This window comes from Girardinichthys multiradiatus, chromosome 9, assembly GCF_021462225.1.
Source record: "Girardinichthys multiradiatus isolate DD_20200921_A chromosome 9, DD_fGirMul_XY1, whole genome shotgun sequence".
In the NCBI taxonomy this organism is placed as follows: Eukaryota; Metazoa; Chordata; class Actinopteri; order Cyprinodontiformes; family Goodeidae; genus Girardinichthys; species Girardinichthys multiradiatus.
Genome location: NC_061802.1, coordinates 29,146,919 through 29,161,328, shown reverse-complemented (window position 1 = coordinate 29,161,328; position 14,410 = coordinate 29,146,919). Strand labels below are relative to the sequence as shown.

Here is a 14,410-nt window from a genome sequence, read left to right as displayed (position 1 = left end):
AATCAAGTCTCCATATAAATGCACCTGCTCTGTGATAGTCTCAGGGTTCTGTTCAAAGCGCAGAGAGCATCATGAAGACCAAGGAACACACCAGGCAGGTCGGAGATACTGTTGTGGAGAAGTTTGAAGCCAGATCTGAATAGAAAAAGATTTCCCAAGCTTTAAACATCATAAGGAGCACTGTGCAAGCAATCACATTGAAATGGAAGGAGTATCAGACCACTGCAAATCAAGACCTGGCCGTCACTCTAAACTTTCATCTCGAACAAGGAGAAGACTGATCAGAGATGCAGCCAAGAGGCCCATGATCACTCTGGATGAACTGCAGAGATCTACAGCTGAGGTGGGAGAGTCTGTCCATAGGACAACAATCAGTCATACACTGCAGAAATCTGGCCTTTATGGAAGAGTGGCAAGAAGAAAGCCATTTCTCATAAAAAGTCTTGTTTAAAGTTTGCCACAAGCCACCTGGGAGACACACCAAACATGTGGAAGAAGGTGCTCTGGTCAGATGAAACCAAAATCAAACTGTTTGGCCCCAATGCAAAACAATATGTTTGGCGTAAAAGCAACACAGCTCATCACCCTGAACACACCATCCCCACTGTCAAACATGGTGGTGGCAGCATCATGGTTTGAGCCTGCTATTTGTCAGCAGGGACAGAGAAGATGATCAAAATTGATGGGAAGATGGATGGGGCCAAATACAGGACCATTCTGGAAGAAAACCTGTTGGAGTCTGCAAAAGACCTGAGACTGGGACAGAGATTTATCTTCCAACAAGACAATGATCCAAAACATAAAGCCAAATCTACAATGGAATGGTTCACAAATAAACGTATCCAGGTGTTGGAATGGCCAAGTCAAAGTCCAGACCTGAATCCAATTGAGAATCTGTGGAAAGAGCTGAAGACCGCTGTTCACGAACGCTCTCCATCCAACCTCACTGAGCTCCAGCTGTTTTGCAAGGAAGAATGGGCAAGAATTTCAGTCTCTCGATGTGCAAAACTGATAGAGACAAACCCCAAGCGACTTGCAGCTGTAATTGCAGCAAAGGGTGGCGCTACAAAGTATTAACGCAAGGGGGCCGAATAATATTGCACGCCCCACTTTGCAGTTTTTTATTTGTTAAAAAAGTTTGACACATCCAATAAATTTCATTCCACTTCACGATTGTGTCCCACTTGTTGTTGATTCTTCATAAAAAATTGAATTTTATATCTTTAACCCCTGTATATATATATATATATATATATATATATATATATATATATATAGTTGCATTACTGTTTTAATTATTTAACACCTATCATGTACACTTTTCAAAATGCAAGATGAAGATAAAAACCTAAAGGTTACATCATAAAATAGAAATTTCATATACTACTGGATCCTATTTTGCTAAGAAAAAAGAAACTTCCCCACAGGAAGCAGTGATGTAGATTTAATGAGAAACTACGCTGGTTACCCTAGTGACAAACCACCAGAAAATAAGCACACACCCAAGTTATGAGAGCAGGAACCAACATGGATGAACTCGGTAAGTTGACTTACTTTCTCTGCTGATGATCACATTAAAAATGATTATTGATGAAGGATTTTATACATAAAGAGTCAAATATAAACACACCTGTGCTGTTCAGTATTTACTGTGAGCAGTAGCTGTTTAGGTATATTAAGGGGAGTTTATTCTTACATTTCATTTTGCCAGCTTATTTGATTTTTTATTAAGCTCTGAACTTTTTCAACATACAGATCCTGCTGACAGTTCTTGCAAAATGCTGATCTAACAAGATGTCTGATCAGACATCTTGTTAGATCATCTGGTTCTAGATGTAAGATGTACATATCAATATGTAAATCTTTCCCTTTGCATGTAACTCAGCAGTTTTACTGTATTAGCAATATCAAGGACGTCTGGCTTGCCTCAAGCCTAACTTCTCGTTTTCTGGACTCTTTTATTACTAAAGCATTGTAATTTGCATTAGACATGTTAAATTGTTTATTTACATGTTTCCCATTTATAACGTGGTACAAAAGATTGGTAAGAAAACGATAATATGTCTCCACATTCTTGTGACATTATGACAAGTTTCACTTCTGCAAGGTAGCATGTTTTCATTTCCTCAGGAAGCGACTCTTGTGAAAAAACCTCAGTGCTCTACCACCTTAATCGGCACAGGAAATCCGTTGCTCTGCACAAATCTAGCTTGCAGTGGTTAACTTGAAGTTACAACAGAATAATGGTTTTAGCTGGAACACAAACACTGTACAGGACGAATGTGCTAAATGATAGGTCATGAGTTTTTATGAACCTTTATGATTTTTATTCTTCTGCAGATTTGCTGTTAGAGGAGCTAGCGTTGAGTCCGTCAGGTTCAAACAGTGCCCAGGAAAACAAAGGAGCTGGTGGCCAGGTGAAAGCATAACCTCACATGTATTTTATTTGGAGTCAATTTTTCATCTCGTTTTACAGCAAAAAAGAAAAAAAAATCTATTTTCAATTTTGAATTGACTAAAACAAGCAAAAATAATAAAAAATCCATATCAGAGAAATCTGAGTATATCTTGGTTGTCTCCACAGCCTTCAGATGCCATCCTCGCAGGACTCAATAAAAAAGAGAAAAGCTCATTTGGCTCTAATGTCTACAGGTAAGGTACAAATGTCTGGGCCCCTATTTGACAATGTGGTTGTCCAAGCTATGAATCAGGATATTACACAGGATTTTAGTGTTCTGATGTACTGTATCACCACCAGTGAAACACCATCAGTAAACATCTGAAATAAAACATTTACTAAATCTCAGTATTCAGTGCTAGATTGTAAATATTTTCAAAAATGAAGCATACTGTTAATCAAATTTGCCTTGCAGATCAGTGTTGGTCAAATAGTGTTGAAATGTATAAAACAATTTATAGTCAGTGATTGATAAAATACAGTATCTACAACACACTAGTGTGTGTGTGTGTGTATAAGCTTTTCTATAGATGGGGTGTATGTAGACGTGTGAGCGCTGCATGTGTTTTAAAAGCACCTTGCACAAAGTAGCTTTCGTAATTTTGATGTATACGTGTATTTCCTGTACAATGGCAACAGAGGGTTTTCCAATCTAATATACAGTGCCTTGCGAAAGTATTCGGAAACCCTTGAACCTTTCAACCTTTTGCCACATTTCAGGCTTCAAACATAAAGATATAAAATTCAAATTTTTTGTGAAGAATCAACAACAAGTGGGACACAATCTTGAAGTGGATTTAAATTTATTGGATGTGTCAAACTTTTTTAACAAATAAAAAACTGTAAAGTGTGCCATGCAATATTATTCGGCCCCTTTACTTTCAGTGCAGCAAACTCACTCCAGAAGTTCAGTGAGGATCTCTGAATGATCCAATGTTGTCCCAAATGACTGATGATGATAAATAGAATCCACCTGTGTGTAATCAAGTCTCTGTATAAATGCACCTGTTCTGTGATAGTCTCAGGGTTCTGTTCAAAGCGCAGAGAGCATCATGAAGACAAAGGAACACACCAGGCAGGTCCAAGATACTGTTGTGGAGAAGTTTAAAGCCGGATTTGGATACAAAAAGATTTCCCAAGCTTTAAACAACCCAAGGAGCACTGTGCAAGCAATCATATTGAAATGGAAGGAGTATCAGACCACTGCAAATGATGAAACCAAAATCAAACTGTTTGGCCACAATGCAAAACGATGTTTGACGTAAAAGCAACACAGCTCATCACCCTGAACACACCATTCCCACTGTCAAACATGGTGGTGGCAGCATCATGGTGCTTTTTTTCAGGAGGGACAGGGAAGATTGTCAAAATTGATGGGAAGATGGATGGGGCCAAATACAGGACCATTCTGGAAGACAACCTGTTGAAGAATTTCAGTCTCTCGATGTGCAAAACTGATAGAGACATACCCCAAGCGACTTGCAGCTGTAATTGCAGCAAAGGGTGGTGCTACAAAGTATTAACGCAAAGGGGCAGAATAATATTGCACGCCCCACTTTGCAGTTTTGTATTTGTTAAAAAAGTTTGACACATCCAATAAATTTCATTCCACTTCACGATTGTATCCCACTTGTTGTTGATTCTTCACAAAAATTAGAATTTCATATCTTTATGTTTGAAGCCTGAAATGTGGCAAAAGGTTGACCAGTTCAAGGGGGCCGAGTACTTTCGCAAGGCATTGTATAATAGGACTTTTTAAAAACAGACAGAATAATTATAATCAAATTTAGAAGGAGATACTCATCAAACAGTCAGTAAAAACGTCTGTAGGACAAGTCTTGACAAAATAGCAAAGTTTTCCTAAAAAACATCAGTTTTATAAAGAGAGGAGAAGAACCCAGTAACGCTTATATGTACAGGGCAAGCAGGTGATGAAACACTGCTACAGAACCGAGTTGTTGTTAAGCAGGTCTCACAGAACAAAAAAAGGAAACAACATCTTGGCAACAAACCAAGGAAGCAGAGGAGTAAACATGTGGAGGGGGAAGCAATCAGAAATAAACAGAAGTGGTAGTCAAGTGGGACCAAGAGTGGGACAATGTCAAAGAGCAAAAAGATAAATAAATTAAACAAATAAATTAAATAGAAAGGTATATAAAAGGTAATTAAATCATTTATCATAAAATATGGCTAACAATGACTGAAAAACAAGAAAAGATCCGGTATTCATGAAAAGATACTACTAAAAGATCACAGATGATGACGGGTACATGTTTTCTCAGTCTCGACCAATTCAGACTTCGCCATGTAAACATATAACAACATGATCCAACAAGGCCACATGTCTTCTGAGTCAGAAAACTAGTCCTGTGATCTGATGAAGTAGTGTAAAAATCACTGTAAAATTGCTTCAATAAAATGATGCATGCATGCACCATTTCCTCTAAAATAAATAAAACCGCAAACGTTAAAGGGGATGTATTCTTTTTTTTATAATAACTGCACATCTGAATCACAACTTTTTTAGGATGGACTTATAAAAGACAATTTCAAACTACACATTTTATACTGCTGCAATGTTAGAACAGTTCGATTCGAATATATTATTTTTTATATTTATATACTTTTTTAAGGTCATTTGCTATCTTGTGTTTAATGGAGGATAAAAGTGTTATGAAACATCCTGTTTTAATCTAGCTTTCACACATGCTCATAACTTGTTTGTTTATGAATTTTGTTATGCTTTTACTGCTTTGGATTTTACTAAATGCATTTGTTTCTGATTTACTATGTTCAACTACTTTTATACATCTTACCATACATTTCAAAGCCAAATTTGCTTAGGCAAAAACTATTTTCAATGTTATATCTTTAAGAGTCTAAAATATGGGCAAAATGAAAACATTTTTTTTTCTAAAGGATTTTTGTTAATTTAAAGGGTTTTAAAATGTTGTTTTTTTTTCTATTTGTCTTTGTCTTGAGCACAGTGACCTACCAGCTCCTGTTGCAGCTGCACTACCCCCTGACTCACCCACTCAAGAGCTGGAGGCTATCTTACAAGATCTGATGGGTTTAGCAGAAGGGGTCAGTACAAGGATGTGCCCAAAAATTACTATAAATGATCATAACTCATAATTTGTGTATAATAAGGTCTCATATTCTGAAGTGATTTCCCAGTAAAAAAGAGTTATAAATTATGTCCAGTTGAAGTCAGAAATATTTCACTGCTTTACGTCAAATGACTTACTGTGGATGAAAAAAAAAAGACACTTGAAATAATTGTCTTTCTGGAAAGTCTAATGAAAATCCAATGAATGTACTGCCTTCTGGTTAAATTTGTCACCAAAAAGAAAAATGAATGTTCCTTTTTAAAATGATCTGGTATTTCTGGGAAACCATGATGCTACGCAGAGTTGCCAGTTCCTGCTGCAGAACAACAGCCCCACATCATCAATGACTCATGGCCATGTTTGACAATGGTGACAATTTTCTTATGGCCATAGGCCTGGCCTTTTTTAAGCCAGACACACCGCCGGTCCTTATGTGGAAACAGGTCAAGCTTGGTTTCATCAGTCAAAAGGATTGTCTGCTAAAACTCTGTCTGTATCTCCTGCTTTATCCTGGCATATAGTCAGCTTTTGATGTTCCTTCTGGGTAACAGTAGAGTACGTCTTGGAGTGTTGCCACTAAGTCCTTGTTCATTTAGTGTGTATCTTACAGTTACCACTAAAGCACCGGGTCCAGGCTTTATTACGTCCTAGCTGTCCTGAAATCAAACAGAGGGGTTTCTTAGCTGAAGGCACTCACAATCCGACATGTTTGTATCGGTTCCATAGTTTTAAAACTTCCTTTTAATCACCCCAATCGTATCTGCTGAGAGGTTAATATTTTTGGAAATCGTCTTATACCCAAGGCCCTTCAGGTGAGATTAAATAATCTCTCACAGCTTTTATTGACACTCTTTCTTATGATTGCAACTCACCTTGAATGCCTTCATGTGTGGTGCTTATGCATGTACAGGTCCTTCTCAAAATATTAGCATATTGTGATAAAGTTAATTATTTTCCATAATGTCATGATGAAAATTTAACATTCATATATTTTAGATTCATTGCACACTAACTGAAATATTTCAGGTCTTTTATTGTCTTAATACGGATGATTTTGGCATACAGCTCATGAAAACCCAAAATTCCTATCTCACAAAATTAGCATATTATTAAAAGGGTCTCTAAACAAGCTATGAACCTAATCATCTGAATCAACGAGTTAACTCTAAACACCTGCAAAAGATTCCTGAGGCCTTTAAAACTCCCAGCATGGTTCATCACTCAAAACCCCAATCATGGGTAAGACTGCCGACCTGACTGCTGTCCAGAAGGCCACTATTGACACCCTCAAGCAAGAGGGTAAGACACAGAAAGAAATATCTGAACGAATAGGCTGTTCCCAGAGTGCTGTTTCAAGGCAACTCAGTGGGAAGTCTGTGAGAAGGAAAAAGTGTGGCAGAAAACGCTGCACAACGAGAAGAGGTGACCGGACCCTGAGGAAGATGGTGGAGAAGGGCCGATTCCAGACCTTGGGGGACCTGCGGAAGCAGTGGACTGAGTCTGGAGTAGAAACATCCAGAGCCACCGTGCACAGGCGTGTGCAGGAAATGGGTTACAGGTGCCGCATTCCCCAGGTCAAGCCACTTTTGAACCAGAAACAGCGGCAGAAGCGCCTGACCTGGGCTACAGAGAAGCAGCACTGGACTGTTGCTCAGTGGTCCAAAGTACTTTTTTTGGATGAAATCAAATTCTGCATGTCATTCGGAAATCAAGGTGCCAGAGTCTGGAGGAAGACTGGGGAGAAGGAAATGCCAAAATGCCAGAAGTCCCGTGTCAAGTACCCACAGTCAGTGATGGTCTGCTGCTGGTGTTGGTCCACTGTGCTTTATCAAGGGCAGGGTCAATGCAGCTAGCTATCAGGAGATTTTGGAGCACTTCATGCTTCCATCTGCTGAAAAGCTTTATGGAGATGAAGATTTCATTTTTCAGCACGACCTGGCACCTGCTCACAGTGCCAAAACCACTGGTAAATGGTTTACTGACCATGGTATCACTGTGCTCAATTGGCCTGCCAACTCTCCTGACCTGAACCCCAAAGAGAATCTGTGGGATATTGTGAAGAGAACGTTGAGAGACTCAAGACCCAACACTCTGGATGAGCTAAAGGCCGCTATCGAAGCATCCTGGGCCTCCATAAGACCTCAGCAGTGCCACAGGCTGATTGCCTCCATGCCACGCCGCATTGAAGCAGTCATTTCTGCCAAAGGATTCCCGACCAAGTATTGAGTGCATAACTGTACATGATTATTTGAAGGTTGCCGTTTTTTGTATTAAAAACACTTTTCTTTTATTGGTCGGATGAAATATGCTAATTTTGTGAGATAGGAATTTTGGGTTTTCATGAGCTGTATGCCACAATCATCCGTATTAAGACAATAAAAGACCTGAAATATTTCAGTTAGTGTGCAATGAATCTAAAATATATGAATGTTAAATTTTAATCATGACATTATGGAAAATAATGAACTTTATCACAATATGCTAATATTTTGAGAAGGACCTGTATATTAGAATGAGCAAATAAAGGATCCTTAGAGTTTCCAAAGGCTTGATTATATTTCTATTGCACTTGTGGTTCCTAAATCTGTCACACAGCCTTAAAAACAACAATATAGGGACTGAATAACTGTGACACGGCCGCCTGAACAGAATATATTGTTGCACCCAAATACTGCATCATGCATGATCTTTCTCTTTGAAAAAACCGTCAGTAAATAAATCCTTAAAATTTTAAGAGGTTGAATATTTCTGATTATTTGTACACTTCATGAAATATTCAGTTTTTCATAAAGAAATCTGAAAATATCAATGCCTGCTCAAATAAATCTATTTGATTAGAGATAAACACAAAGTTTTGCCTTGTTTTACTAATTTAACAAACAATATCAACAAAAATGTGTATTGTAGCTGAGGATAAACAGACATCTCCGAACCACAGCCCTCTTAAGGTTACCCCACAGATTTTCTGTCAAATTTAGTTCTGCTGCAGGTCCTACGATGACATTTTAAGATTTTGAAGACTTCGTTTAGCATCTTGTGGTCCTCTCTCAGGGTGAACTCATTTAACAGCCAGGAGCACACAAAACCGAATGTTTAAGGCTTAAACTGTGCAGGTCTCATTTAAAATGCTGAGTAATGATGTTCTAATCATGAGCACCTAATTTGACATGTCTGTCAGTAGTTTTAGCCATTTTAATGGGGAATGCTGTGCTGTAGGGTGTCCTAATGTTTTTACTCGACTGTACTGTTCAGCAGCAAGACAATTCAAAGTGCTTTAAATTATGAAAAAAGCCAATCTAAAGAAGTTCGTTTTAACCTTGTTTAAAAGAACTCAGGGATTCAGCATCTTTTCAGTTTTCTGGAAGTTTGTTGCGGATTAGTGGAGCATGAGTACTGAATGCTGGTACTCCATGTTTGGTTCTGGGGATGCAGAGTAGACTTGAACCAGAAGACCTGAGTGGTCTGGAAGGTTAATACAACGACAACAAATCTTTTTTGTATTTTGGTGATAAGCCATTCAGTGATTTATAAACTAACAGCCACTGTAAGGACTTTAGAACTGGGGAGATGTGCTCTACTTTCTTAGTTTTAGTGAGGATGCAGGCAGCAGCATTCTGGATCAATTTGACTAAAGATGAATACATGTGAATTTTTTGAGATCTTGCTGGGACATTAGTCCTTCAATTCTGGAAATGCTCTTCAAAGCCATCTTAGTGATTGTCTTTATGTAACTCTGAAGTTTCAGGACTGAGTCCATCGCTACACCCAGATTTCAGGCCTGATCGGTGGTTTCTAGCTGTAGTAACTAAGCCGTGTGCCGGCTCTTGATCACTCCTCCTTTGGTCCAAAAATAGTTCAGTTTTGTTTTTATTCAGCTAAAGAAAATTATGGCACATCCAGGCATTGATTTGTTATATGTAGCTAATGCTTGAATCTACCAGTGAATGCCTGTGAATGTTCAGAAACAAAGCTCGAGGACGCAGATATTCAAGTCAAATTTTCCCAGCAACACATTTGTGCACTTTAGTGAATCATTAAACAAGGAGGCCAACCCCTCTTTCTTTATTATGCTCCCTGGTCTCACTTAGAAAATTGTATTTGGGAGGCGTTGACTCTATCAGTGTAGGTGTCTCACTATTTTCATCTAACCATGTTAGATGAAAGTTTAACAGTAGAGGGCATCCTTGTACAAACTTCAACACTACACAGTCTGTAGTAACAATATATGTATTTTGTTATTTCAGCATATAAAGCTTTTTAGAAAATGCATGTAATAAACCTGGGATTTAAGCATCTATGTATCCTTATTTAGGACCACTCACCATCATTAACCCCACCACCACTGACACAGAAGCAGTCTGCAAAGAAGAAAACAGAGCATGGGAGACTAGAGCAAAAGGACAGCAACCGCAGCAGCAGCCCGGCAAGTTCAAATTCAAAGCCCCCGAACCAAAGACAGAATACAGATTCCATAGATGACCTGCTGGGGGGGCTGAGCTCTGACCTGGAGAAGATTGGTGTACACACCACAGCCAAAGGTCACTGCGCTGCATGCAACAAATGCATTGTGGGAAAGGTACAATGGGAACCCACAGGATTCAAAATTGAAACCGAGTGAAACCAATCTTGTTCACTTCATTTGACTTTTGTTGTTTAGATGATCACTGCACTGGGTGAAGCGTGGCACCCTGAACACTTTGTGTGTGTGGCGTGTAAGATGGAGTTGAGCACATCAGGCTTCTTTGAGAGAGAGGGACAGCCGTACTGTGACAAAGACTACCATCAGCTCTTTTCTCCACGCTGTGCCTACTGCAAGGGGGCTATAATGCAGGTATATAATAATTACACTGTGTGGAAAACATCTTAAATAACAAATATAAGCAAACTCTGCATGTATTTTTGTTTCCTGATTAATTTCCTAAATCATTCAGTCAGATTCTATATCCATTCATCCACACAATAATTATTTGATGATTGCATGTTGACATGTATGTAGCTATTTTTTCTTGGCCTAACCCACATGTTATGCTAATAAATAAAAGGCAAAACCTTTTTGGTGGTTTTGCAGGCTGCGATTACCTCATGCTGCAAACCAAAGACATTAATCAGAAACTAATGCAGAATCCCCAGTGAACACCCTCATGTGGCTCACAGTCCACTTTTTTTGTGTCTTCACATTTAAGTAAATGAGATTAGACAAACTTCAATAATCCCTGAAGAAAGTAAAATAGAGATGTCATTTGTTTGGCTTTTTTTTTTACCAGAACATTCTGACAGCTCTGGACCAGACCTGGCACCCGGAACACTTTTTCTGCACACACTGTGGAGATCTGTTTGGGCCAGAGGGTGAGATGTTTGGGAATTTATTTGCCTCTGTATAAAACTAATGTTTAGTGCACATTTCAATTTATCCTCAAACTATCCAAGGTTTCCTGGAGAAGGATGGAAAACCATACTGCTACAAGGACTTCTACCACCTATTTGCTCCCAAGTGCTCAGGCTGCGGGGAGTCTGTGAAAGAGAACTACCTGACTGCAGCCAATGGCACCTGGCATCCAGAGTGCTTCGTCTGCGCAGTGAGCCTCAAACACAGACCACACACATGGCTCCGGCTCACACACAACCTTGAGAATGAATGAGAAAGATACCCACACACTTGCTTTGTTTGCATAGTTTTGACCACAGGGCTGATTCAAACCACATGCATGAGGAAAATGTTGCGGACGAAATGTTGCAGATAAATCAAGGAAACCATATTCTTTCTGTGTGGGTATCTTTTATATCCTCTTCAAAGCCACTGCTGCGTACAGCAGCCGGTCAAATATGGTTCAGTTTGCAGCTGCACATCTCTCTTACACGGTCAGGGGCATTTCTACAACATATTAAATGCACAAAGCTCAGAAAAAAATAGGAGAGGTAAAAATGCCGCTTATTTTTGCTGCTAGTGAAATAACATTTCTACAAATCTGAGCATTAAACAACCTAAGTCCATGAAAATAATCACAATAATTGTGAATGCATACAGTAAAGTACATACAGCGACAAATAACTTCAGCTTTGCAGCTGACAACTAAATGCTTTACGTCAAAACTGACAGACACTTGGAGCTGTTTATATAAAACAAAGTAACTCCAGATCATGATGCTGACATGGTTCACTTTAGGTATTGTGCTCTTTTGGTAGTGTTTGGTGTTGTTTTTATATCAAACTGCTTTGTTAAGACATGTAAATAGAATAGGAGATTTTATTTTCACATATGAAACGCAAAGAGTACTCGGTCGAAATCCCTGCAGGTCCTTCACCTTTGTACAATGTGATCTTCTAGAGCCTTTGTTCCCTCTCTACAGACTATGGCTTTAACTAGAAGTTGCAAATCAGCAGATGTCAGGGAGATTCTACTGGGACAGTTGAACTTTATTAGTGGTTAATCAGATTCACATTAATTGATGTTAGGTATGTACCCTAAAAGACTGAACATTAAAGTTAAATTAAAATGCACTTCAATAAAGCTTTGCCTTAAGGGTGTACACACCCATGCAACCACTACATCACCAAACCCAACCCAACAATCTCTGTTTAGTGTCCAAAAGGTAATTATCAAAGAGTCCATGTTCCTAAAACAAAACGTGAAACAAAACTTAGTGCAAAATGGCAATCTAATTAGATATGTACCAGTACGACTTAGAGGGGCACCTAATGCTAATTGATTGGATATGCAAACAAACAGTAGAAAATTTGTGTGGGTCAAAACTGACAGATAAGTTTTATTTATTTAGTTTCCCTGAAGGAAGAACACCTTGGGCTGTGAGCCCTTTTCTCCATATCAAAAACTGCCCCTGAGTTCAAGGGATTTTCAGTATTTCATCTGCACATTTGCCTGAAGTTGGAGAGACCTGGATTGCTTGAGTCATTGCATTCAACCTTCTCATAAAAAGCTAGGGTTCTTTTGCAAGACACAGCTGCTAACAAGATTTTCTGTGTTAATTCCACTGCAAGATGGCTAATTATTTTATCCAGTCAGTCAGCCCTGCTACGATTATATTAATATGTTCTGCGATGATCCAAGTTTGTCCCAGTACCTCTACTTACAAATACCTCATAAAATATAAACATAGCTATAGGTGAAGCTATCTCTACACATATTTGTGCATCACATCAGTTATTAAAACTTCTTATGTCATGAAATGTATTAACAGTTAAAGTTATGATCTAAATAACCGCAGACCATCGTACTGAGCTTTTCAGCTGCAGAGCAATCAGATGGCAAATCCACCCATTCTAGTGAGGCACATGACGCTGCTTGAACACCCCCAGAAATAATTTTTTCATTAAAAGCTGTATTTGTCTGATGTTTAAAAATGAAACTTCTCAAGCACGTGCCCTAAGAAAAAAGAATTATAACGTTGAACAACCTTTTCTGTGTCCTGCCACAGGCAGTGGATAGAGTCCCCTTTCTGAACACATGTTCCCAGCACTTCTTCATGTTTGAATATGGAGGAGAAACATACCATGGTTATTTTGTTACAGTATTTTTTTAAAATAATGTTGTTTTACATGGAATATTGATTTTTTTCTCAGTGCTGATTTTGCAGTGATCTCTTGGTTTCTAAAAAACATTGCAGGGGGCATGCAGGAACATTCAAAAAGCTAATATAAACATAGACTACATTACCACACATAAAATCACAGATTCGAACAGTTGACACAATAGGTTTCGACCTCTTTCTTGCCTAACATTGTATCTGATCTACTTCTTCCTTCACACTCCCTTACGTTTTTATGTTCAGGACTGTCTGAAGCCGTTTACCAATGGCTGTTTCATGGAACTGGATGGTCGACCCTTTTGTTCCCTGCACTTTCACTCCAGACAGGGGACCCTCTGCGGTGGCTGTGGGGAGCCCATCACCGGCCGCTGTGTCTCAGCTCTCGATCGCAGATTTCATCCTGAGCACTTTGTTTGCGCCTTCTGTCTGCGGCAGCTCAACCATGGCATCTTCAAGGAGCAGAAAGAAAAGCCCTACTGTACAGTTTGCTACAACAAGCTCTTTCTATGAGACATTTACAGCAAGTCACTCAAAGATAATGCAACAGATATAACTCTTTATGTTGGGGGTGGGTGGCTGTTTTCCTACATTAGTGAGATGAATTATTAAAACACATCACATCCCAAGCTTGTATCTCTCTTTATAAAGGTATACTGCTAACTGGGCTAACGAATTGTACTGTTGCCACTTTTTACATTTTGTTAAAGCCACAACCTTCATTGTATTTTATTGGGATTTATTAAATCAGCCATGTATCAACCTCTTTCCACCTCCCAATTGTGCTTTACTTGGTATAGGTCGATCACATAAACTCCTACTAAAATATTTTGGCCCAACGTGACAAAATGTGAAAAAGACCAAGGTGTATAAATTCTTCAGCAAAGCAACGGATGACGAATAATGATTCATCTTACAGAGCCATTTACGAACTCATGTAGGAATATCAGAGAGTAATTATTACCGACATGGCTTTTATAACTCAATCAAAACATTTCCCATGAAGAAAATGTTTTCATGTGTGAACTTTCGATGCTTGTAAAAGAATTGTCGTTGATGCTCAGTTTTACTTTTGATGAGATTTCATACATCACAATCACATCAAATTCCAAATGAAGCATGATAAACACAAAAGCGCTGTTTTAATGGATTCCATGAAGCTATCCTCAGTTTGCTGTTAGACTTGGCAGTCAAGATTTACTTTCTCACAGTTTGAAACAGCTTGTCAGGAGATTTGTCTGTGCGGCCCGATAGCTTGTCTTGGCAGAGACTGGCATGGACTTGTCCTGCCAACCTGTGAT

At 38.9% G+C, this 14,410-nt stretch overlaps 1 protein-coding gene across 1 annotated transcript; it reads left to right on the top strand.

The window, feature by feature from the left end:
• Positions 1–1,497: 1,497 nt before the first annotated feature.
• lpxn (leupaxin) lies at positions 1,498–13,876 on the top strand. Its single transcript, XM_047373955.1, has 9 exons — positions 1,498–1,540; positions 2,341–2,417; positions 2,585–2,652; positions 5,446–5,542; positions 9,881–10,144; positions 10,226–10,399; positions 10,833–10,914; positions 10,996–11,144; positions 13,356–13,876. Exons 1-9 carry the CDS (start codon positions 1,510–1,512, stop codon positions 13,620–13,622), a joined length of 1,209 nt encoding a protein of 402 aa, XP_047229911.1. The 5' UTR covers positions 1,498–1,509; the 3' UTR covers positions 13,623–13,876.
• Positions 13,877–14,410: the final 534 nt, after the last annotated feature.